General features: G+C 33.7%; 1 protein-coding gene across 1 annotated transcript in view; it reads right to left on the bottom strand.

The window, feature by feature from the left end:
- The window catches only part of LOC126738221 (fatty acid synthase-like), a 59,769-nt gene that overhangs the window by 27,468 nt on the left and 5,244 nt on the right, over positions 1 to 27,057 (bottom strand). The window contains exons 2-18 of the mRNA XM_050443442.1: positions 24,192 to 24,365; positions 23,929 to 24,133; positions 18,909 to 19,112; positions 18,681 to 18,846; positions 18,501 to 18,618; positions 18,295 to 18,437; positions 18,064 to 18,205; positions 17,797 to 18,010; positions 15,654 to 15,842; positions 12,740 to 13,080; positions 7,807 to 8,101; positions 7,520 to 7,749; positions 7,243 to 7,446; positions 1,893 to 2,049; positions 1,575 to 1,832; positions 861 to 1,090; positions 436 to 605 (exon numbers count right to left, since the gene is read on the bottom strand). Of these exons, the coding sequence (XP_050299399.1) occupies positions 436 to 605; positions 861 to 1,090; positions 1,575 to 1,832; positions 1,893 to 2,049; positions 7,243 to 7,446; positions 7,520 to 7,749; positions 7,807 to 8,101; positions 12,740 to 13,080; positions 15,654 to 15,842; positions 17,797 to 18,010; positions 18,064 to 18,205; positions 18,295 to 18,437; positions 18,501 to 18,618; positions 18,681 to 18,846; positions 18,909 to 19,112; positions 23,929 to 24,133; positions 24,192 to 24,365 (3,440 nt within the window). The remainder of the gene's footprint in view (positions 1 to 435; positions 606 to 860; positions 1,091 to 1,574; positions 1,833 to 1,892; positions 2,050 to 7,242; positions 7,447 to 7,519; positions 7,750 to 7,806; positions 8,102 to 12,739; positions 13,081 to 15,653; positions 15,843 to 17,796; positions 18,011 to 18,063; positions 18,206 to 18,294; positions 18,438 to 18,500; positions 18,619 to 18,680; positions 18,847 to 18,908; positions 19,113 to 23,928; positions 24,134 to 24,191; positions 24,366 to 27,057) is intronic.

Below are 27,057 nucleotides of genomic sequence, written 5' to 3'. Positions count from 1 at the left end.
TTTGGAAATATTTTATGGACAGCAGTATTAAAATTATGTGTCACATTGAACATTCAATGGTCTATTCAAATGCATTTAGAAATGTAGGTTTAGTCTCTAGTTGTAGTAAGTAAATAATTAAGCTTCTCTATCTAATGCTTACACTGAACTAATCTGTTTTATTAGTTGTATCTTAACACTTATAAAATAACTCTTACATTTCAGATGAAAGAAAAATTACTAGACTGACATACAGACACCAGACGACTTTTTATGCAGATTATTAATAGAAGTACATAATGGGCAGTGTAATTGAATATTAAGACTGAAATGTTTATTCGATTGCATCAACTGTTTGAAGTTAATATTACATTAACACATAATTAAGATAATTTTATTTTTATAAATTGGTGGTCACCGTAAATAATAACCATAATAAATAAACCATCTACTCACGTTTGGCCTCTGCAATATCCTAGAAGCCACAACCAAACTGCATTCCACCTCAGTTAGGAGTTTCTTGTCTTCAACTTTTACATTTGCCACTTCCAGTTCAGTTTTACTTAAAATAGTTATGTCAGGCTGAATTAGCGGTTGATCAGCCAGTACGTTATGAATGATTTCACCTAAACAAAATTTAAATAAGATCATAAAATTTGAATAAAATCATAAAACATTAAAGCAAAAGTACCTTTAATTAATCACTTTATAATAACTACACTATTTTATTGATATTACGTAACTCTTCAGTAATAAAATTTTATGTATCTTTTAACAAAATTAAAATTAATTTTCTTCTTCAAATGACCTAAGGATTCATACTTTTAAGAAACAGCATCTTATTCGGAAACACTCTATACAAACACTAAATAACTACTTACCCAAAGGTGATACTTCTTCAGAAGTCGCATCATCAATCAACTCAACAGCCTTAACTTTAATACTATACAAATTCTCTAGTAAAATCTGCATGTTAACTCTTACAGCTTCTTCTGTAGACAACTTAGTAACATTTGGCACAAACATATACTTTTCTAATACAGGAATACCAAGGTATTTTCTTCTGGGAATCGAACTGGCTTGCAATCCTTTGATTTCAATGGCTCCGGACCTAAACAAAAAATATATTTTTTAATCCAATACACCTTAATAATAACGACATAAGTACTCTAACCCCGATGCAAAAGCTTCGATTCGATATGTACTTTTATTCTCCGTCGCGTCTATATTATGATTAGGTACCAGAGCATCCCGTATTTTAGCACGCGATCTTATGTCAAGTACACGAATTTTCATTAATCTGTCGACGTTCGCCTATGTTTCAATTTATTGCTATGCGATTTACTATTTTACTAGTTACTATTCAAGTTTGATTGTGTTTAAGCGGAAAATTAATAAAAATAGTTTTGTACGATAAGACGAATTACATTTATGTAGGTTATGTTTATTCATTTTAAATTAAAGATCGCAATACTCGTCATCGCCATAGAAATTTGTAATAATAATTTTTTGAGACAAATAAGAGAAAATCTGCATGGATATCACATTTAAGTCTTGAGAAATAAAGGACTTCTCTAACTTTGTAATTTACTTACCTTATAATTTGAGTCTCCTTAGATACATACACCGGTAAATAAATAGGAGTTTGATTTATGGCTTTTACATATTCCAAGTGCCTCTTTGCATCTATAAATAGCCGCTGTATGGTCGTAGGTACGTACAACATCCTAGTGTCTTCTTGCAGGATTTTCATTTGCAGTAAATTATCCATGAAAGAGATCCAATTCCCATCCCAAAATAGCTCCGCGTATTGGGCGCTGGTGTCGCAGCACTTTAAGCCTCGAAATTTACCCCTAAAATGCAACATGTTAAAAACCAATTGCTTAAGGAAGATACTTAATCTTTAAACTTACTTATAGTTGTATCCCCTAAGTCTTAACTCTTTATAAATATCTTTGGAGTCCATGTAAGGTACGACATGTTTTGGAACACCTGAGGAAAACGGAATGTTCGATAAATCCACATTTTTACCCACTTGGGTAATTCTTCCTGTTACCAATGTGGTGCCACCTGAAATATACAATGTTGCTTTTTTAATTGTTGGTACATGATGATACTGTAATGATTTATTCGTAAGCTTATAGTTTCATTAAGAAATTTAATTTTTTTAAATAAATTGTTTAGCAATGATACTCCAGAGTAATCTATCTAAAAAAGTAGGAAATATTTTAGTTTATACAAGGACCTATGTGTAGAAACATGGAAAAAAATCTCAATTCCCAATACATATTGTAGCGTTTTTACCGCTTGTTAGGTGTGAATTAAATCAATCGATGCACGAAAATGGTCAAGTGAGATGTGGTGCTGTGTGCCCGCTTGAAGAACAAATGGTATTGGTGGCGTTGCCAATATCGTTACAATATGTTATGCTTTTTGCAAGTTAACAATTAGAAAACTTACAATGGCTTTATTTGAGAAGGAATCTTATAATGTAGGCCAACCTCGTTTAGCATTATAATCTTAAATGATAACACCCTGCTTGTATTTCTTGTGCCTTTCTTAAAAAATATACCAAACCACATGATATTGATTCTATCATGATTCAATACACATTTACAAGCAGAACTTAAATCAAATGGTGCGGTTAACTCTAATAAAACATTAGGCAGAACTTTCATCACAGAACTGAAAAAATTAGAAAGAAAAATACGCAAAGATGTTCACACTTGTTTGGACTCAAAGAGTGACAAATTAAATCAGGAAAACATAATGAACCCTAGTATCCTAAAGATTAAGCTAATAAAAGAATATGACAAGCATGACACTGACAAGCAACGAATACCAATATGTGTAGCAAAACTTTCCAACACCCAAATGACATTCCAAAACTGAATATACTGACAGAGGACAGATAACAACCACAACCTGAATTATAATAGGACATTTTAACATCAATAAAATTACAAGCTTTTCCTTAAAACAGCAAATATGGACATATGTATATCCAAGCAGTCAGACTAGACTTACTATAATTTTAAAAGTGTCAATGGAAAAAGAGGCACTCGAAGCCCATTTAAAAAAAATGAAAATTAACTATAAGATGAATGTATGGATTGACAATTAAAATAATAAATAAAACCAACATAATTAAAATTTTCTTTTCTGTAAAAAATATTTAAAAAAAGCTCTAAACACCTCTCGAAAGTGCATAAATATTCAGGAGCACTAATCAATAACCCCATAAAGAGGAATACACTTTAGAAAAGAGCACCTAGTAGATTACAGGCGCTTAAAAATCGTGTAGAGGTATTCTTAGAATATATTTTTATTATACTTAATTACTTATTATATTATGTCGCGTAATAAAGTAGACTGAACATACCAAAGACAGACAACTGGAAATCTACAGATCAACGAGAAAAAACATAGACTTCTAACTGCTTCTTCTTATTAAAAATATTTAAAGAAATATGTATCTAATCCCTCTTAGCTCCAATATAATACTGTTACAAAGTTGCCTTACTACGGCCCTGTCTTGGCCGGATTATTCTAAGCCATTTACATTTTATTATACTTTCGCGATATCCCATATAAGGATATCGCGCAAGTCAAAGGGAATAATAACAACATGTATTCAGCGTAAAAAATATGATTGGCCATCAGGGCTAAGACCTTATTAAAGGGCGACTCTACTAAAACGAACATATGGAAAAAGTAGCTGTGCTATCTATCATAAGTCCAGAATGGCCAGGAATGAGTCATCCAATATTTTAGCAGAGTAATGTCAAAGCCAGAAAGAAATTATTACGTCACGAGGAGAGAGCTTCTAGCTAATGTCAGAGCGGTAGACGATTTCCACAAATACCTATATAGACAAGAGTTTCTGATTAAGACATACCTTGTAGCCCTAAAAGGGTTGAGATTACCAAGAAGGACAAGTCGCAAAATAAAAGACAAACTCGCATTAGAGAAGTTACAGTAGTGCAACTTGAACATTAAACATCGGTCGCTAAACTGAATAACAACGCAGACGCTTTATCCAGGAAACCTTACCAGCCATCAGGCAAACATTGCGCCAAAGTAGAAGAAGGTGTGACATGTATAAGAAGTCTTAAATTTCAGGTTAGTGAAGGATGGAGTACTGCTGAGATAATAAAAGACCAACGCGAAGACCAAGGTATACAGCAATTCTCCAGGAGAAAAAAAACGATAAAAAAAGACCGAGATGGAGCGACGTTTTGGATAGAGGGCTGCCATTTAAGGCAGTATGGTCGCAGTGCGACTCACTAGTCGTCGAGTAAGGAATGTTGATAAGAGCATGGAAGAGATTATTAAGAAACAGTTAGTGATCGTAAGGAAGAAAGTTAAACAGGTCCTGACAGAGATGCATAGTGCAGCTCGTTTGGGAATAAATAAGACTGCGCCACAGATTTTATTGGTTAACTAGTGTGAAGATGTAATCATGGTGCCGAAAATGTCCGACATATGCCGTTAGTCAAGGCCTTAGCACAAGATTCATGGGTATGATAAAGAATTATGATATAGGGCTACCATTCGAAAGAATCGCCACTTCCCGAGAGCAACGAGAGAAATAAGTACATCCTGGTAACTATGGATTATTTTTCCAATTAAGAAGAGGTGACTGTATCTGAAGTTTTATTGAACAATGTCTTCGGCACATTTTGCAGTCTCTCTAGAGCTGTGTTCTAATCAAACAGGGAATTTCGAATTCAAGCCGTTTCAGAGAGTTTGTGAGCTGCTTGGGATTTACAAAACTCGCACAATTACCTTATATTCGCAATCCTATGGCATGATGGAGAGATTCAACAAGGCAATCAAAGAATATCTTTCTCTAGGGGGATTGGGATCTCTACTTGCTAATGTTTTTGCTGGTCCATAGGTCTGCAGTCCATGATACGACTGAATTAACACCAGTTTAGGTTTTATTTGGGAGAGAACTTTGTTTACCATGTGACCTAGTGTTTGGTACCTCAAGCATTGAGGAATTTACAGTGGAGGACAATGTAGACGATGTAAAAATGAAACTGCACGATTTTGACGAATTGGTTAGAGAATGACCAAGGATTGCAAGCATCTGGATGAAGATCCGATACGACCTTAAAGCAAAATAAATCAAAAGAGAACAACACAAAGTCTCGGTCTCCAAAAATTCTTTATTAGTCAAAGTGGTGCCACGTGTTTCACTCCTAAGAGCATCAACAGACCTTAAAAAGGTTCAAACGCGACCGACTGGGTTAATTATACACACACACACACACACACTCAAGGGTGAGTGACCGAGACTTTGCGTTGTTGTTTTTTGATTTATTTATATCAAGGTCTCTTTGAGAATATGGATGACTTCTTTCAATTAAAGAAAATTGTTCAGGATTTCAGCAAGGTGGCAAAGAGGCAAATGTATGGCTTTGGAACCCTTAAAGAAAGAAAGGGAAATCACCAAATCTGATGCCATACGCGGTAGTAAACAGCATTAATGATGTCTATAGAATCTAGCGCAGCCCTAAGGCACAAATGAAGGTATCATTTAGACGGGCTTAAGTCGTATGTAGGTCAGGCTGATCGGGACGATCAGATTTAAAAGGAGGGAAATGTTACAAAGTTGCCTTAGTACGTCCCTGTCTTGGCCGGCTTAGCCTGAATTCACATTGATACGTAATGACGGATCCGTTGGGACTACGTGATTGCTATCAGCCAATAAGAGCCTCGAAAGTCGAACTTCATTTCGTTTTTTGGTTCGTTGTACTATTTGTTTTTTATTGTTATTTCTAAGTTTTTACCAATTTTTTTTTTACTAGTTGTTATTTTGTATCATTGATTTTGGAATGTTCAGTTTGGGTTCGACACCGAGTTCCACATATTTTAAATGTCACTATTGCGGCTTTTTAATTAATAGTCAGTGCCAAAATTATTTGGAACACCGTAGTTTCCAAATATATATGGAGGAAAACCAGGATTTTACCTTCGATCTTTGCGCCAATGAGGACAATATTTTAACTTTAGTGGCCAAAAACACAGCAAATTAGATGACGAAATGTTGGTTTTATTCATTTATGTCAGAAAACCTCTATGGGATCCGAGAACTCTTTTACAACCAAGGCATAAAAATAGGTTGAAGCAATTGTGGAAGGTCAACACTGTAACACCAAAAACTCGAGTAAAAATATAACGTCCTTTTACATACGCATGTCTCTAGCGGATGGCATAAATTCACGTATCCGTAATTACGTACCAATGTGAATTTAGGCTTATTCTAATCGATTTGTATTCGTTCATATTTGTAACATTTTGTTAAAATTCTAAAAATTAGAAGAAGAATCTTATTGGGCATATATAAAATACTGACTCGATGTTGAGTTTTAATTTATAGTTATGATTTCAGTACGCGAAATAGTTAATAAGTGATTAGAACTAGTAAGTAATTGTAAGTGAAGTAGTGAATAAAAGTTTAGTGTTCAAGTGTTGTTTATAGCTTACTAGCTGAATGCCCGCGGCGTTGCTCGCGTGGAATTTGAAAATAAAAGAAAAGTTCTACTGAAGAACTTCTTTGTAAACAACATTTTTTGTTTTGCCTTCTTGTGCCAGAATTATTAAGTTTTTTGGTGAACTTGTTCTAGAACAGGCTACATAGAATTGTCCATGCCAAATCCTGTTTCAAATCAATCCCTGCTATCTTTAGAGTTTGGCCCTGCGACTTGTAATATGTAAAAATATAAATTTTCAATGCTATAAATTCAAAAAGAAAGAACTTTCGTAGAAGAAGTTTTCTCCCTATTTTACCCCTTCAGGGTGGCTTAATTTTTGAGAATCAGTTGTTTTCATTAAAATGAAATAAATTGAAGTGTTTTGCAGTTTTTTTCCGAAAAGCAATCAATTTAAGCATAAAAAAATATGCTTTTAAAGTACATAGTTTTGAAGCTATAATACATAAGGGCTGGTTTTAACCCCTTCCCGATAGAATTTCAAAAAATCCCTTCTTAGTAGACGTCTACATAACCATAGGAATGTTGTCCCCAAATTTCATATTTCTAGGTTTTACCGTTTGGGCTGTACGTTGATTATCAGTCAGGACAAGTCTTTATATATAAAGATTTATTGAACCTACGGGAAATTTGTAATAATACATAGAAGAAACTTCTAAATACGTCTAAATTTATTCAGTGCGTTGTTTTGCTTGAAAATTCATTAATTTATTTAATAAAAATAAAAACTGACATTCTCTCAATAAATCTATCTTAATATTACCTTCTACTACTTCAAAATTGCCAGTTCCTCTTTGTACCATTATAGTAAGTTCTAGTTTGGTGCCTTCTTTTGGTACCGAGCAGGCTCGCATAAATCTACAATTTTCAAATAAGACCCTCATATCTGAGATCATGAGGCCGTGGACATGAGCCAGCGTTTCCCATACGAACTGTAGGTAGCCTGTAGCAGGAAACAGATTCCGACCTAAATAAAATTAAGAAGCATTAAAAGGTGTTAATTTCGGTTTGTTTATCGTGTATAATTTCGGCCTATTTACCATCAATGATGTGCCCGTTCAAAAACGTATAACCCGGATCCTTTAACATCACCCCAATCGTTTTTTCTTCAATTTCCATTTGATCATCGCACTGGTACAACGTAACCCACCAGTCTTTTGAATGGTTCCATTTAATTTTCGGAGAAATCATTGGGGTTCCTCTGCTTACAGGAAACTCTACTTTTGGATAGAGATTTTGGATCTGAGGGTTAAAACCCAATTCGTATAATCTAAAATAGATTTAAATTTAAATATTGAAGCCGTTGAAAAATGAAAGCCATTAATACCTTCCCAAAGACACGAAGAACTCATTAAGTTCACCTCCGGTCTTTATAAAACATTTCTCGTCAACTTTTTTTAAGTTCTTTCTTAAAATGTTTATGGTTTCTCCATTACCGACTTCATATAAGATATTATATTTTGAAAGTGATTTTCTAACGTCATTAAGTACTCTGGTACTCGCAAATGAATCTATTAGGTAGGCTGAAGAAATTTCTGAAGGTGCACCATCAAAAATAACTTTTTTGCTTAAACGTCTTGGTTTTGTCAGTATTTTAGTTAAAGTTTGTTGAAGCTGTGTAGCTGAAATTAAGAAATATTTAGAATTTGTGTTTGGTTTGGAACATGTTTTCAATATTTAAAGATGTTCCTAAGTATTTTGTAAGAATGATGGAAATTTTAGCTAGATTTAGTATAGTTTAGATGAAGTTACTTGGTCAAGCTCCAAAATTGAGTATGTACAAAATCATTTCAACATACTACATATACGCATTAAAATAAACTGCAAAATATATTACTATATTTAGTGATCGATTCTCGTATATATTTACGGTCGATTTGAGTCTTTCCACAGTCTCCGGCCGTTCAACAATCAATATTTGTCAGATAAAGAGAGGCAAGTTCGACGCAGATAACGTGAAACAGACGAAGATACGAGATTCTCTCGATGCTGCTGGGATTAAATTGTGGACGGGCCGGGAAAAGGAAACAGAGTCGCGCGCTCAAAAATAGGAAATGCGAATATTTTATACGTTTTATTATTGTTATTTTACATTTTTCTTCAAATAAACGAATATAAGTAAAATATTGACTTTTATTGCGTTCTATTATTTATAAACGTCATTTTTTACTAGATATTATATATTATACGACGTGTTACAAATTCCTAGCTCACTATTGGAATCTCGGTAGATATAAGAGATGCGAAGATGGTTAAATTTAGGGCAAAGTTTCGCATTTTTGAGCCTAAAAGTGTGCCATTTGAAAATTTGTATCAAAAGTATTTAAATTTATATTTCTTGTTGGGGCGCTATTGGAACACCCCTTTTGTACGTGGAAATAATGTTGCGAAGAATCAATCATTTCTTAAGATGCATGCCATAATATACAGGGTGTCCCAGCGAAAACGAAACAGAGCTATTTTCGGTATGAAAAAAAAATTTTTTTTCAAAAATCTCGGACACGTCGATTTTATTTTTGAGGGGGACAACTTTTCCTTACCAAGGCACCCTCATACCAGCAACCCCCTTCGAGGGGGTGGAATCACCCCTAAAATCCTAAATGGAAAGAAGAGTCGTATGATACCTTATTTTAAAGGTCTTTTAATTCTGAATATAACTGCCAAATTTGAAGTGGCTAAAATTATTTCTCTGAATAAAACAGCTTGTCAAAATTGCGGAAACAGCGAAAATAAAAAAGGTATTATGGACTCTTTTTTGGATAATATTTTTAAAAGAACAAGGAAATCCTATTTTCGAAGGGGTCACTTATTAATTAAAATGCCACCTAATACCTGGAATCCTTAACGAGGGGTTGAAAGCACCCCTTAAATCTTAAACAGAAAAAGGGATCGTGTTATACCTTATGTTGAAAGCGTTTTCACTTTAAATTTAAATGGTGACTTCTGAGTCACTGATGGATTTCTTCTGGATATGAAAGCCAAATAAAATTCTGGAAAAAATGCTTTAAAAAAACCTTTATGCCTGAAACTCTTTCTTACATTTTTTTTTATTGGATCATTAAAACATGATTAAAAATTGATTAGTATTGTTAATATTATTGTTATTACACCTTATCAGCATATCATAAAAAAAAACAAAATACCAAATAAAATGCAAACACAAGTATCTGAAGAATTTATTTAGCTTGCTAAATATTATTGGTACTTTTTTCATAAAGCAGCATTTATTTAAATAGTTTTAAATTATTACCCAGTCTTTTACGTGTTGAAACACTGTTAGCAATGGTTTATTCTACTGCAGAGAGGGTTGAGATGATAGAGTTTTTCTTTCGGCATAACAATTGTGCCAATAGAACGGTACAAGAATTTAATGACCTTCATCCAGAAAAACGAGTCAACAGAAAATATGTTCTAGAAATAGTTGCTAAATTTAGGGAATCTGGCAGTGTCTTAAATAAAAAGCGTGAGGTTCCAAATGCTGTTGTTGACAATAAAGCAATGCAAATAACTGTCCTAGGTCAACTTCATGCCGAGCCAGGAATAAGTGTCAGAAAATTGGCGACGAGTACAGGAGTAAGCAAAAGTAGTGTTCATAGGATACATAAGCATAATAAATTCCATACTTACAAAATTCATCTGGTGCAAGAACTGAATGAAGACGATTTTGACAGACGAGTGCAATTTTGTGAATCGCTTAGTGATATGATAACTGTTAATCCGCGTCTTATTTACAACATTTGCTTTTCAGATGAATGTACTTTTTTCTTAATGGCAACGTAAATCGTCATAACTGCCGCTACTGGTCAAATGCAAATCCGGGCCAGTTTCGTGAAGTTCATACCCAGTTCCCTGGGAAGTTAAATGTTTGGGCGGGAATCTTGGGCGGCTCCATTGTTGGTCCGTTTTTTCTGCCCGGAAATTTGAATGGAGAAATGTACCGAGATCTCTTGGAAAATGCCGTATATCCAAGAATAGTAGAAATAATGGAAGGCGGAAATCATTCTGATGATGATCAAGTCGTTTTCCAACAAGACGGAGCGCCTCCACATTATGCTGCTGGTATGAGGCAATATCTTGATGAGATATTTCCTGATCGTTGGATTGGATGGAGAGGACCTTTTATGGAATGGCCAGCTAGGTCACCCGATTTAACCCCATTAGATTTTTTTTATGGGGTCATTTAAAAACAAAAGTTTACGCTACCCAACCAGACACCCTAGAAGACTTACGCCAGAGAATTATAAATGAGTGTCAGATGATAACACCTGAAGTTCTACAAAACGTCAGGCATCGTTTTGAGCAAAACCTGTATTCCTGCATGGAAATAGGCGGGGCACAATTTGAACATTTAATAAATTGACGTAATTTAAATAAACTTGTTTTATTTAAAAGACACAAAAGAAAAAGGGTAGGTATTTCTCATCTCTCCACTTTTACTGGCAGTGAAGATTGTATTTCTTGCTATTTTTATATCCATAAGATATCCATCAGTCACTCAGAAGTCACCATTTAAATTCAGAGTAAAAAGGCCTTCAAAATAAGGAATGACACGACCCCTTTTTCTATTTAAGATTTAAGAGGTGCTTTCAACCCCTCGTAAAGGGTTCCAGGTATTAGGGTGGCCTCTTAGTTAATAAGTGACCCCTTTGAAATTAGAACTTCCTTATTCTTTTAAAAATATTATCCAAAACAGAGTTCAAAATACCTTTTTAATTTTCGCTGTTTCTACAATTTTGACAAGCTGTCATATCCGGATAAAAAATTTTAGCCACTTCAAATTTGGCAGTAATATTTAGAATTAAAAGACCTTTAAAATAAGGTATCACACGACCCCTCTTTCTATTTAAGATTTTAGGAATGATCCCACCCCCTCGAAGAGGTTACTGGTATGAGGGTGCCTTGGTAAGGAAAAGTTGTCCCCCTCGAAAATAAAATCGACGTGTTCGAGATTCTTGTAAAAATTTTTTTTTTCATACCAAAAATACCTTTGTTTCGTTTTCGCTGGGACACCCTGTATAGGTCTGTATATCGTAATAATTAAAACAATTTTGAATTTTGTGAGTGTGTTAAAATTACCATGGTACAGACTTGGCTCACCCTAAAATCGGTTTCGCGTTTATTATACTGTAGTTCTTGTTGTTATTCTATTTGTTATATACTGTTAATGTTTTGTTTTATTTACTTTCGTCTCAATTTTTGAACAATAAAAATGTCATTTTTGTGGCCTTTTGATAATGAATCGAATAGTTGTGGTAAATAATTTTAGGCATTTCATAATGTGTTAGTTTATGATCGTTTTACCGATCAAATTTTAAGAGAGCATCAATTTCTTAACACGTGTTATTTTTGACCTGAATATATTTTAAACCTGAATTATAATTTTTAAATACAATGTACGTTCAAAAATATCATTAATATTTGCTTAATAAAAAAAATACAGTACCGTTTTTTAAGATAAAAATTCAAGGTTAAATTAAATTTTTTACATTAAAATTAACGAGTCACTTATTTTGGGTATTATGTCACTTATATTAAATATCAATTTAGAAAATACTATCTCATACGCTCAAATATTGAAAAGAAGAAGAAAATAGACTTATTCACATATTTAAAATATATTTGAACTTAAATTTTTAACGAAACATTTCATTATATTTACTTTAATGTAAGTTCAATAAGTCTTAAATACAATAAGTTAGTTAGATATAATAGATATCCAATTATAATTCATACTAATGACGAATCCAGTTCTGAAGAGATGGATAGTGATGCTAAGTAGGTAAGCATTTTTGGACGTAAAAAAATTTTTGCACCTAAATTATGAATATGTAGTTAACTTCACTTATATTTGATTTCGATAAGCCCAAAAATTTGATTGTCAATTTCATTTCAATGAAAATGTATTGTTCAGCGGGAGGCAAGTATAACAATATTCTATTGCAGCACGGCCACGACATTATTTTATACCTGTGTTACGACAAACCACCCACCTTTTTGACATTTTTTTTAATAATTAAAAAAAAACTGTGAAAAAAAATATGTGTCAATAAATCTAACCGCGACTTTTGCATGACTTGTTAAATGTTTTTGTTGGTTGTAAAATAACATTTTTACTATATATATTAAGCCAGAGAAACAAAAATTATATGCACGCCAATGCCTTATAAAGAAAACGCCGCGAGCTAAACGTTTTTAGTTTTTATACTTGTCCAAGTAACTTCACCTAAACTATAACTTTTCCTTCTTTTTAGGCTACTTACCTACAGTGCCACTTTTCGCTAACAAAACTGCCAACTCCTTACTATCGCTTCCATTATTTAAACTAACGGAATTAGCCGCATATGCTACAGCATATGCACATTCAAAAGCTTCTTTTAGTGTTACGGCTTCATCGAAATAAGCAGCGACCAAAGTTCCCAAAGATAGACCCGCGTTTACTCCGAAGAATTTGTCCGGTACTATGTTTACACCTTTAATGAGATCCGCTAGTAGAATTTGCATAAAGAAGTTTGATATCACTTTTTCCAAAATTGTAGAATTGTTGGGCTTTGATAGAACTGCAGCAGCATCTAGGTTTTTGAAGTTAATGCAATTTTGTAGCCTTAAATAATAAAAGGTATTTTTTAATTTGTGATATACAACTACATATTAGTATAATGGAAAAATATATTGTTAGGGTAGTTTATTATAAGTAATTGCTATAATTTCAGCACAATTTTATAAATATGTCTGAGATAATCTATTGAATAAATAGACCCTTATCCTTTTATTTCTTCAAACAGCATTTTCTCAACTTACTTAATCACAACTAAGCTATGGTTCTTCACAAAATTAAAGAGTGGTAAGGATTGTATTCAATGTTGATAAGACTTTTGTTCTGGGCTTTAAGTGTAATGTAGAGGGTTTTTTGTTTGATGAACAGAGCCCGCTACATGGTGGAGAATTTTGTCGATTTCTCGGCCTCTACATTGATGAGAGTTTAAGGTTTGACAACCACGTTTTGGGCCTCGTTGCTAAACTTTCTTCTGGTTGTTCTGCAGTTAAGCCGAGCCCGCACTATAGCTTGACGGGTAGAGGGTAATGGGTAGAGAGTAATATACCTTATGCGCACTAATTCGATAAAAAATTATTTGATTAGATTGGTAATATTATTACAACGACCAATTTAATCAGGTTCAGTCGTAAATTGTAGCTCCCGTGAGTGACTTTAAAATCATGCCCCTTGATTTTTGAGTTTTTTCTTAATTCGTCTGGTGGGTCTCATATAGATTTGCGTTTAAAAACAGCCGCAATTAATTTTTCCTCTATTTTGCGACCAAACACTACCTCGCGCCTGGTTGAAAATATCCATCATGACTCATGACTGATACTCAAGTGGCTTGCTTGGCGAGTTGCTACGCTGCTTAAGTTGGTGGGGGCTCGCAGTGCGGCTGTTCTAGTTAAAATCGCTTGTCGGAAACATACCTCGCGGGTTACTTGGAGGGTTGCTTAGCGCCTGGCTACCCACTACCACAGATGTAAAAAGCTCCGCACCGTGCGGAGCTATTTACATCTGTGCCACTACCCTCCAGGTAACTGGCTTGCACTGCGGCATCAGGTTCAGGGTTGCCAGGCATGAGTTGGGGGGGGTTGTTTGCTCGTTCAGTTTATTTCGCCTTAATAGACTCTCATATCCGTTATCGGTTGCCATTTTGGGGTTTGTGCTCCAAGGGACTCCTTAACATAATTTTTACTATTCAGAAAAAAGCATTAAGGTATCTGTGTGGTGTTGGTCTGAGAGTCTCTTGTAAACCCCTTTTTGTAGCTGAAAGAATTTTAATAGTTTCTCACTCTTTATATTGGAAACTGCAACACTCATACATAAGTCCGTAAGTCATGCCTGCACCAGTCATAATACTCGTCAAGTGGGCAACTTATCTCTTCCAATCTCCACCTCCTCGCTTACGAGAAACTCTCTTATATATATTAGTCGTAAAATATTTAATCATGTTCCTTTTTCGATTAGGACTGTTATATACCTTAAAAAGTTTAGGAGAGAACTAAAGAAATTAATCTTACCAAAAGCTTACTACAGCATTGAAGAGTTTTTTAACGACTCATTTTAATATTTAAAATTAATTATATATCTGTTGATCAGATTTATTTAATTTTTTTTTATTATTCTTGTTTTATGTTGGTTCTCGCCTTTTTTTTCTTCTTTTTTGGTTTTTTCTTTGATTATATAAAATATGCTTCTATGTACAATCAAAATCGATTCTGTATTTTGTTTTTGTCTTGTATCCTGTATAACCAAATAAATACTAGTATTATAAATTCTAGGATTAGGAAGCTTTTAGCACAAGTTTGTAAACTTAGCAAATAAAGTATATTTGGACTTTGACTTTGACTAATTAACCATTAAGAGACGCCAATGACTCAACCCATGCAAGATCACTCTGGACTAGTTTCCGGTATCTTAAACTCTTCACTATATGATACGGCACTTTTACATTCATTACATGTTATTATGGAAAATTGGAAGTTAACCATGACATGTAATGAATAATAATTTTTGCCAAATCATTGATAAACAACTTAAAAAATAAAGGACCCCAATGTGATCCCTGTGGGACATTTGAAGTAACTCTCCCTATTTGGTGCCAACCACAGAGGAAACTCTAAGCCCACAAGGTAAGAATACTATCAAAATTCATTGCTTTTACCTTAGCCACTAAGAGCCTATGACAAAATTTTATCGAACGCCTTGGAGAAATCAGTGTAAATGCTATCGATCTGCATATTCCTCTCCAAGGCGCTGAAAAGACAATCTTCGTAATCCATGAGATCTGTAAGCCCTAGACCTTCATTGGGTAAACCCATGCTACTCTAGAGGTAAGAGGTTTGGATTCACGTTTATCGCAAACTAGTCAAAAAAGTTTAGGAATGGCACAAGATATAGTAATTCTGCCATAGTTACTTTTGAAAATTGGCGTAATGAAATTAGTAGCTAGTAAATTTTCCAGTATCAAATGAAAGAGATAAAATGCAACACAAGGGTATATTCAGACAATAGACACATTGTTTTTATATCGTCATGTCAGCTGACATTTTTTCTTCAAGTTAAGTAGTCCCATCAAAGATCTCAGACAAGGATATTTAAAATTGGGAATATTAAGAGTTTCTACCGTTACCTACCTTTGTAAAATATTCGTGACCATTGGTATTTCCAAAAATTGTTGTATTCCCTCTACCGGATTTTCAAGTTTTCCAAAACAGATGAATAGGTCCGGCTTGCCCGCAGCATTAAAGTTAAAAGACCTGAAAAGTTCACCAGACTTTGATTGCATAGAGAATCCTCTATATAAATGCCCAGTAATATCTTTCCTAAAAAGCATAAAACATCATTATTATACAATATAGAAATTCGATATAGAGGATGTCCTATAACTCATAAATCATTGATTAACTGGAGTGGAAAATATTGCTCGTTAAGCAAACACAGGCTGATAGTGGCAATTTGGTTTGGAACATATTTGAAAATTCTTTAGGTTTAGAGTATCCAAATCACAATTAATACGCAGACAATTAACGACTTCTTAAAGGACACACTATCTAATAAAATTACCCTGTACTTTTGATCTTATATGTGGTTCTTTATGCCACTTTAGACCTTCTTACAATATTGCAATACAAATTATTAAAATGAACAAGTAATGTATCCTATATGTACTATCATGGTGCGGTAGGTCAATTCGAGCAAAATTTTAAAAGTTATATAGTAAGAAGAAACTGAAGTGAGCAAGTGGGCAATTTAGAAATTATTTCAAAATTTGCTGCCAAGTTGTCAACTTTTTACACTGCAGTTTTCGAAAATTTGTTATAGATTTTCATTTTTGTTAAAAAGGACTGACGTTGGCTTGTTTGGTTGATTGTTGAATAATTCTTATGGACAAAGCCACATTTACCCGATGTAGAATTCTTAATTAGAGAAATAAACATCATTTCGATGGTAAAAATCCACATTTGAGCAGGAAATATTTGATGTCTCGTCATGTCCTTGGAACCAACTAAATGTACAAATACTTCCACTATTAGGAAGAATTCTAGCTCTTTTTATATTATTTGTAAAAGATCTAACAATTTCCAGGCTAAAAGTTCAGTTTGTAAATAATACTTCTGTTGAAATTTCAAGTTCTGGTAAGGAACCACTTCAATAGAATAGATAAATGCTTTTAAGAGAATGGAGGAGTGGTACAGCAGAAACATGCTTATTATGACCGAGAACAAGACAACAGTTCACTTTTATGAAAAAATTGCAAAATCAAGCATTACAGGTAGCTCAAGTGAAGTGAAGTTTTTTGGTGTTTAATTAGATCAGAGAATGAACTAGCAATGTCAAATTGAACACATATTCTCTGAGTTTCGAAAGCTACTTGGCATCACATGTATTATGGAATTTACCACCACTTTGCTGATAAACGGTTATACCATTACCACAAAACTAGCACCTAAAAATATAAAATAGCACAATAGATATTAGTAGTAAAAAGTATCAATAAAAAATAATATAAATTATATATAACTACACAATAATGTGGAGCACTTAATCTATATGTTATTAATTATTAACCATTATTCATATTGGGCAGATTAATAACCAGTCTTTTATATACAGGTTGGGGAATCGATCATCAGAGAGTGCATTATACATTTCGTGTGCTCTGCTACTCGCCTGCTACATTGATATTTTTTATTACGACATTAGTAAGCGTCTGATTTTGATGGAAGTAACTATCTAAATGCTTGTGCCGCTATGTGCCGTTACTGATGTGGGTAAGAGGATCATTTGAGAATCAAAAATTATACCTTAGTCTTAAAGAATTGTTATCCTTGGTAAAACATTAGCGTTAATATCGTAAGCAAATCTTTTTTGACCTCAAAAAAGTTACCTCAAAACACTGTGAAGTATGTAAGTAAAAACCATTTAGATTGAACCCGGCAGTAACCCCATTAATATTGTTGAGCAGTGAATGAGGGTTATTATCACCCCGTATCACTCTAAATAATTTTAGGTTATAATCAAACAATATTTGACTAGTCTATAAGGTATCACCTACATCTGTGAATAACTTGAGAAGCACAGGATCACAATGTGAATCTTGTGGTATACGAGATGCATCAGAACATTCACCACACATTGGTGAAAATGACCAACCAGTAACCTATATCTCCTTAATGAGCAAAATTTTTTATGGCATTTTCTATTTATTCGTCTAATATTTCCCGTTAATGGTTAATTATAGGGCATCCCGAATGTATATTATATATGTAAATTTACCTAAAAGTTTGTTGCAACAGCCTGACATGTTCCACATCACAACGATGTTCGAGTACATCATCTAATAAAGTATTTATAGACTCTTTGGTTCTTCCACTGACACAAATTAATCGAGGAATGTTATCTTTTGCTCTGCTATTGTTAATTTTGGTTTTGGGATTGTGCCTCAATAACACGTGACAGTTGCCCCCTCCAAAACCGAAACTGTTTATACCTAAAATTGAATTTATCCAAATACTGTTTACACTCAAAAATATTCTAAAGTACCTATGAGACCATTGTTGTCGTTAAAAGGTGTTTTTTCGGTAACAACCCTTAGTCTTCCATCCTCCAAAGATTTAATACCTTCCCTTGGTTTATTATAGTGAATATTTGGTGGAATGTATCCAGTTTCGAATGCAATAATCGCCTAAAATCGTTTGCGAAAGACTTAGTAAATATCCTTTAATAAAAAAGTAAATAAAATAACCTTAAATAAAAAAGCATTGCTACTGTTACCTTTGTGATGGAGCAGAGTCCCGAAGAAGGTTCTGTATGTCCAATATTGGATTTTACAGAACCTACAAATAGAGGAGTTTTTCTGTTTTTTAGAAACACTTCTTCAATGGCTTGTAGTTCTTCGGGATCCCCTACTTTTGTACCTATATAAAAAATGAAGGTCATGAATTATAAAAGAAATAGACAATGTATGGTTTCTTTTGTACCTGTGCCATGAGCTTCTAAAAAGCTTAACTCTGATGGCTTAACAGTGTAACATTCTTCGTAAAATTCATTAAGAAGTCTAATCTGCATTTCTCCCGAGGGATAAGTTATTCCAGAATCCTTAAAACAAGAAAGAAATATGAGAAAAGAATTAAATAATGAGAAATTGCATGATAGTTCACCTTATATCCATCGCAGTTAGTTTTAGCGTGTAAAATAGTAGCATAAATTCTTTTAGAGTGTTTGGCTTTTTGAAGTAATATTGCGGAAACAGCTTCAGATCTGGCATAACCGTTACCGTCTTTATCAAATACTTTGCACGATCCGTCCAAACTTAGGACACCCAACCTATAATAATATTAATTATATTTAAATATATTTTAACAGAGAACTAGGTGAGATAAAATTACCTGGCAAACTGTAATGACACGAAGGGATGCAAACAAATATTAGTTCCTCCGACGATTGCTTGATCACATTTACCCAGCCTTATGGCCTTATAAGCATTTTCTAAAGCATACAAGGAGCTGCTACAAGCTGTATCACACACGAACGAAGGTCCTTTAAGCTTAAGGAAGTAACTCACTCGGTTGGCTATCATGGAACGCTCACAACTAAAATATGATAAATAAAAATAGCATATATTTTATATTAATGCATTTTTTCAGTATTTTTGGCATTTTCGTACAAATGGAAATTATAATTGTATGTCAACATTATTATATATTTATTATTAGGTTAAAATGCAGTTTTACATATAATTAAATAAAAGAAATATTGTATTGATGAAACGCATCACTTCATCTTCCAAGATTAGTGTTTCATAGAAACAAGTAGTCGGACTGACATTGTCTTTGTTTTCGTACAACACGACGTTTCGGTCGGTAAGTATCTACGACCGCTATCAAGTGTAAACTAAAGCAATTTCCTATTCTGCAGGCTTATATATGATTGATGGGATCCATGAGGTGTGAATTCTGATGAATGCCTGATCTGGCTACTTCTCCAGTGGTTGTCCATTTGCGATGTTCCTTGGTCCTAACTGCCAAAGGTCTTTTGGTTTCGCCAACATATGAGTCCCCACACTCACAAGCTATCTAGTAGATGTAGTTTTTGGTGAAACAGAACTTTTTATGGTATTGCCAGATCTAAAGGCGATTTTTAGATTAAACTTCTTAGCAATTCGTCGGATTTTCTTCGATGTACCCTTTATATAGAGGATTGCGAGAAGCCCAGTTGATTCATCCTTTTGCTTGGTTCTGGTTTCCTTCGCCATCGACCTCTGGATAGTTTTCTGGATAAGTTTTTTTGGGATAGCCATTCTGCTGGAGATCTTTAATAAGAAGTGCTTCTTCCGCCTTGAAGTCTGCGTCGTTATTGCAGATGGTAACAGCTCGGTTGTACAGAGACCTGATGATGATTTAGGTGTTGTCCAGTATGTGTGGGTTTTCGATACGCAGACGTTCTTATAATATCATTTGTATTCCTGACAAGAATATCTAAGAATGGCAGCGTCGAATTTTTTTCCGTCTCCATGGTGAATTTGACACTTGGCACCATGTTGTTCAGGTGGTGTAAGAAGCCCTGAAGTTTGTCTTTCCCTTTATCCCAGATGATAAATTTATCATGATTGCTGTTCCTCAAACCATTCGATATCTGGAAGCTGCCTGCATAACGCAAAACCAGGGCGTCTTCAGCCAACCCAGTGTGGATGTTCAATCCAACATATGGAGACCTTTTCTAGCAGACGCTTTCTTCACGCATCATCAGAATTCACGCCTCATTGATCCCATCAATCATATATAAGCCTGCAGAATAGGAAATTGCTTTAGTTTACACTTGATAATGGTCGGATATACTTACCGAACGAAACGTCATGTTTTACGAAAACAAAGACAATGTCAGTTCGACTACCTGTTTCTACATTACCATTGTCTACCACTTTCAAAAACACATAGTGTTTCATAGATTTACAAAAAAGCATTTGATAAAGTGCAATATCATAAACTCGTTCAAATGCTACGATACGATCAGAAAGGCATATGCTGAATTGAAAGCTTGTATACTATTCAACTGCAATAAAATTCGTCAACAAAATTACAAGGTACAGAAAATCCTTAGAGATGACAGGGATGTACCCTCTCTCCACTTCTGTTTAACATTTACTCTGAAAACATTTTCCAAGAAGCTGTTAGCTACTAGGACAACGATTAATCATTAAAGTAAATGGCACTTGAATCATCCATATGCAGTATGCAGGTGATACAGTCCTGATAGCAAATAATATGAATAACCTCCAAAGGCTCCTGGACATATAGTTGGAAAGCGATTAACATCAACATAAAAAAGGCAAAATTCTTCGTAGTCATTGGCAAATTAGAGTTACAGAATGCAAAACTCTCATACTATAGTGAAGACATAGAACTAATAAAAAAGTTTAACTATTTGGGGACTAGCTGAGTAATGTGTAGACTCTTGAGACGTAGATGTCAAGTTCCGGTTAGAACAAGCGAGAAGCTCATTTAAGAGATTCAAAAAGGTCTTTACGAACTCTGACTTTGATGCCAATCTCAGAATAAACGTTACAAGATATTACGTATGGTACTGTTCATAATATATAACGCTGGACATTGAAGCACAATGAATTAGTTGGAAGAGTTTGAAATGTGGATCTACCGAAGTATCTTAACACTCTTATGTACAGTACAGCAAGAAAACTCAACGGGGAAATTTAGCCTTTGATGCCAAAGCTCGATGCCAACCGAGTTTTTGATAAAATGCTAATCTACTACTAAATTTTAAATTATTTTTATAGGAAAAACCAACAGTGTAAGATGCGATGCTCTTGCTGGCTATTCTATAAGTTCCGTCCGAGCAATTTGCTATTGAAGCAAAACTGTATTTAAATACTAGCATACTTGTCAAGTAAAATGAAGTGGAGCATTTTAGTTTACTGGAAACCGAATAGATCTTAGCTGCGTCCTGTATGTCAAATGTTCTCACAACAGAATGTTCATCAGTAAAGGCGATTCTCCCATGGGAAAATCTTACATATTTACTTACTAACTTACTATTTACATTATAATTTTATCATTTGTAACTTACATATTTACATTATAATTTTATCAAACTATTGTCTGCGATCAGTATCATCTTCGTTATGCTCATGTAGTTCTCTAATCTCGTTATGGCTACTAATTTTCTTGTTTCTTTTTGTTTGCCTGTACAAAACTAATGACTGACTTATGTCAAAGATTGATACTAGTGAAGATCTGACTTTTTTGCCTTGTTTCTTTAAATTTCTTCTCAATTTTACTGATTGTAGATCTTGTATTCTATATTTGACTTTGCAAACTTCTTATTGAGTCCATTTTTTTTTCTTCCATATAGATTGATAAGAAATGTGCTCACTTTACTTATGTTAAATGCATAAAGAGTGCGTTCGCTTTTTTCTTCAAAAATCAGATTTGCAATACATTTGTTTCATTTTAACCCCTATATATACATATATATATTCTATTAAAAATGTTACCAGGAATTTAATAAAAATGGAATCTCTTGAAGTTTAATTTATTTAAATTTTTCGCTTCTGTATTTTTCAAATGGTACAACTAAATATTTAATTCAAACAAATCAAACCTAATGTGTTTATTTATTGTACATCCTTTTTACGCTTCTGGTATACTAAATGTGGTCTTTGAAACCTTAAATTTGACAATGAGACCAATATATCAATAATGTTTATTGATCCCTTGTGCATAACTCACATAGTAGTTTTTTCTTCAAAACTTGTCCGAAATGTATTAATGTTCTTAATAAAAAAACATTATTCTAAGGATTGCCTAGGCCATGGGTATATCTGACTATTGTGCACCAGAAAGTTTCTAGTTCTTGTCAAACAGGTGGACATGCATTGGGGTGCAGAAGTACAAAATTTTCACCAAATTCTAGAGCGCGTGAATAAAATATTGAATTCTAGAATTTGATCCCGATATTCGTTTGCTGCTAAAAGCCTTTCAATAGAAACCAGATTAGCTCGAAAACATCTAAACTCTGGAGTAAGCCATCAAAGGTTCGGCTTAGTACCTGACAACTTCTTGATTGGTTTACATGCGAGACGTATTGGTAGGTGTTCGAGTTTCAATATACCCTCAGTTTTATTGAATCAGGACGTAAACCAAACTTTGACGTGTGTGCTAATTTCACGGGATAGTACTGGAGCAAAAATTGGATTTCGTTATGTCTGAAGGCGAATAAATGTAAATTTTGTTGCTCTTGTTAAACCAGCTTGTCTTTTTCTTACATCACCAGTCTCTTCAAAACTCTGCCACAACCTTTCTTTAGTATTGTTGGTAGAATTTACAGATTCTTCGAGGTCGCAGATGTTCATACAGCTCATAGCTGTATTTCATGATCAAGATGTTGCCTTTGCGTAGTGACTATTCGAAACTGACTATGTTACAATTAAAACAAATTCTTACACCACAAGGGCAGCAACAATTATACTGAATATGTTTTTCCCTTTACAATACGTCTTGAAGAATTTATTTCAAGAATAACTTAATATGACGAATGTGACATTCAAAGGAATGTCCAACAAATATTAAACACGGCTTTTTTTCCTTGTTTCCTAGGCCATTTTGATGCAAAAATGATTTATTTATTTGATAATAGCATGATGGTTAAGAGATAAATTTTGCGGAATAAGTTACATAGATTTGCAGTTTTCTTATATACCAAAATCGTGTTCATTTCAGATTGCCAAACTTTGATAATGAACCATGAGGATATTATCCTGAAATTGTGAATTAGTGAAAGCCTGTGACAATTCTTGTAATGTATTGATATTTGAAAGTTAAATCCCACAATATTGCAACACTCATTTTTCCTTTCTATACTTGAATAGGTTAGTGCGCGCAACAGAAAATTGTAAATTAGTGAAAGCCTGTGATAATTCTTGTAATGTATTGATATTTGAAAGTTAAATCCCACAATATTGCAACACTCGTTTTTCCTTTCTATACTTGAACAGGTTAGTGCGCATGCCTACAACAGGCTGTCCAACCTAAATTTAAGTTGACAAGGTCTCGCTTTCTTCCAATGTGACGTCCTAAGTATGAAACTGAATCTTGGTATTGCTTTTAATGTTATAAGTCTTTTGTTTAAACGTCTAAATAAAATTTAAGAAACCGGAATCTGAGTATCTTTTATTGAGCATAACTGGAAAACACAACAATTCTAAAGATGCCTTACTTCTGTCAAAAATTTCATTTGGGTTTTATTTACTGCAAAGCGTCTCGCGAAGTACTAAACTCACTTATATTTAGATGATGCAATTAATAATTTTGATTTTTATTTCTAAATACAATTTGTATGTAAAAATTATGATGAAAACTAGAAGAATAAGAGATGATAAAAAACAATATTTACCCTGTAAACGCATATCCTTGCGGCACAAGCTTATCGAAAAACCAACACTTTTCATTTTCACTAAAACATGAGCCCACAAACACGCCGGTATTGGTACCTTCCAATTCAGATGGATGTAAACCAGCATCGAAAATGGCGGCAATTGTAGTTTCCAAGAAGATCCTCGTCACCGGATCCATAGCCGTTGCCTGTCTATAGTGAACTCCTAAAAAAAAAATTAGAATAAGTTCAATCGGAAATTTATGGGGTTCCAATCAACTCACCGAAAAATCCCGCATCGAATTTTTCGATTTTTGGTATTTTTCCAGTTCTTTGAGGAATTTCTGGATGTCCAGGTTCCCATCTGCGATTGTCACACGATACCATATCAAATTTGTTAAAGAGGTGGTCCCGAAATTGATGAACATCTTCGGAATCTGGATATTTACCGGAAAGACCTGAAAATATTTCAATATAATTGTATGACACTGTGTAAAGTAGTTAAAGGGTCCCTTATAGTGCTTATTAGCATTGTACTAGCTGTTAGGTACCGAGGTTTTAAATTTAATTTATCGTATACATCATTGGAGTTTTAGGCCTCAATTGCCCAATACCCTATTTTTTATTGGTTTCAAATTCTTAAGACCAGATTTGATATCCTGTACATTGAGCTATGCTTTTTTTATTTTCTACGGAAAAATTTTTCCGTCTGTAAATTCTTCGGAAATTTGACTCAGTTACTTAGTTACAATAAATTTAAATATCGATGGACAATAAATTATGCATTGATTATTAATTATTATGATAGGCGTAAATGAAATATGCACCTTGACCTTAAGAGAATGCACATGTTTACAATATAGTGCATTATTTTTGTAAATTATCATACAAAAAGGTATATCCTTGTTATGTTGTTTGTAAAGCCCTGTTAACATACCTTAATTATGTTCCTTAATTTCATGTTAATATGGAACGAGCACTTATTACTTGCCTTATTTTCGGACTTGATAAACAAGCGTTCTAATTTTATCATTGAATGGCTATCACTTAGGAATTTTCTTGTTTTTTTTTAATATTGAAAGCGGCATAATTGTTTTATACGTGCTTGTTTTACTTAGAAACGTCATTTTTTCGTAAAAAGATATATTTAATAACGGTCTTTACAATCGTTTTTGACATAATTAGATTTAAAAAAAAGGAATTTTAGGTAGCCAAAAAAATGCTTTCTTAGATAGTATGACATCTATTTCTAACAACTTTTTTATTTCTTTTCTCTTCATCTATTCATATAGCGAAACGCAAACAAAAATTCCATAAAATATTCCGTAGGATCGGCCTACTTTGATTACATTGAAAATTAATTTATTTATAATTTATTTAAATTTTATGAAAAATTAACATCGGTTTTATTTAATCTTTAAATTTGCACCAATATTTTTCACATAAGTTTTAAAGTCTAGAAGTTACAAAAAATGTTAAGCTTTTACAAAGTTAAACCCTGAGTGGAGTTACTTTGATCATGTCATAAGTTTTTATGATTTTGGCAAAGTAACCTCTTTATTTCTTTAATTAAAATAAAAAAAATAAATGAGGTAGATAACTATAATGTTAAAAAAAACAATAAAGAATTAAAAAAGAGAGAAAGAAGAAATTACTTAGACACAATAAGTTTGTATTACGCTATCGTCATAAGAAATATCCTCTACTACACGAAACATTTTTCCTTTGCGTATACGACCTTATCGCAAAAGTGTCTGCTACAGAGTCAGGATTTTTCGGGGCACTATTATAAGTATTTTATCATGCCTTTTTAATTTAGACGAACCTGCCTGATCCGCATTAAAAGAACAGTTTTCAGTGACGGAACTATATCTACATCCATGGAACTAACATCAGATAGAAGTTACATATCGGATTATTCGCTTGCGTCATCAGACCATGATGTCTTTTCAAATATTATTGCACCATTTTTTTTCTCGCAGCTTCGTCAATATTTCCAAATCTCCTCTCTTTTAAGTAATTAGTACGAACACTTTGAACATTTGAAGTGATTTGATTTTCATGATCACTCTCTGGAAGTCTTTTGAGAACCTCGAATTTATTTATTCATTGTGACCTAGCCAACTCCTGAGTAGGACTTTTTAGGAATTTTTAGAAACCCATTTGCTCTAGATACCTTCTTAATAAACTCGGAAACGTTTTTTGGATTTCCACGTTAATGTAGTGCGCCAAGAGCTTTTCATAGATCTAAAGAGGTTGAGTAAGATGTGTTGAGTTCGGAACTAGGCGAACGAAATCAATATTATTTTCTGAACACCATTTTAAGACATCATCTTCTAATTGTGATGAAAGATTGTCTCCAAGTACAACCTTATGACCCTGAAGTCTTTTTGCATGAGGTAAAAATGTTAAGAATTTTGAAATGTTACAGTGACTAATCATTCCGTTATTTGTCCGATTGTCCGATTTCCTCTTGAACAACAAGGCTGGGCACAACAACAAGGTCCTTAAGGAGTATCCTCTTTTCAAGATCATATAAGTATACTCTTATAAATTATATAAGGTGGCAAGTTACTGTTGTTGCACTTGGTAAAAAATGACAAATTTTTTCTGGGCTTTTTATGCCTCTATAACCAGGATCATCAGCAATATTTGATGCATCATAGTTAACAATATTGCATGGTGGAATTCCTTCTAATGTTTTTCCTAAATTGTTAAGGTATTTAATGCCTCTTTGGATTTAATACTTTTAAGACCCAAGTCTTTTCTTGGTAAATTGTTAACAAATCTAGGAATAACACTTTTTTTGCAGAAATAGAACTTTAAATTGGCGCGAAGCTCCAACAAATGACCTCCATTAGTCGTGACACAAGAATCAGCACTTACTTAATTGTCATATTTGCGCAAATATTTCTGGTGTATTATCTTATTATCTCACAGTCGGCTATAACTCGGTTCCTCAGTCATTAACATTTTCTGCGGAAATGGAGTTAAGTAAAGACTTCCGAGATTCAAAAATCTAAAGGATTTAAATCCGCCGATTAAGGGTAAGGGCCGTACCTGTTCTACCTATCCAATAATTTGTATCTGTTACGGATAAAACCCGAAAATTAGATAATTCTAGAATTACCCGGATAAAGCTCGAATCAT

Source organism: Anthonomus grandis, chromosome 7, assembly GCF_022605725.1.
Source record: "Anthonomus grandis grandis chromosome 7, icAntGran1.3, whole genome shotgun sequence".
Taxonomy (NCBI): Eukaryota; Metazoa; Arthropoda; class Insecta; order Coleoptera; family Curculionidae; genus Anthonomus; species Anthonomus grandis.
This window is presented reverse-complemented; position numbering and strand designations above follow the sequence as displayed.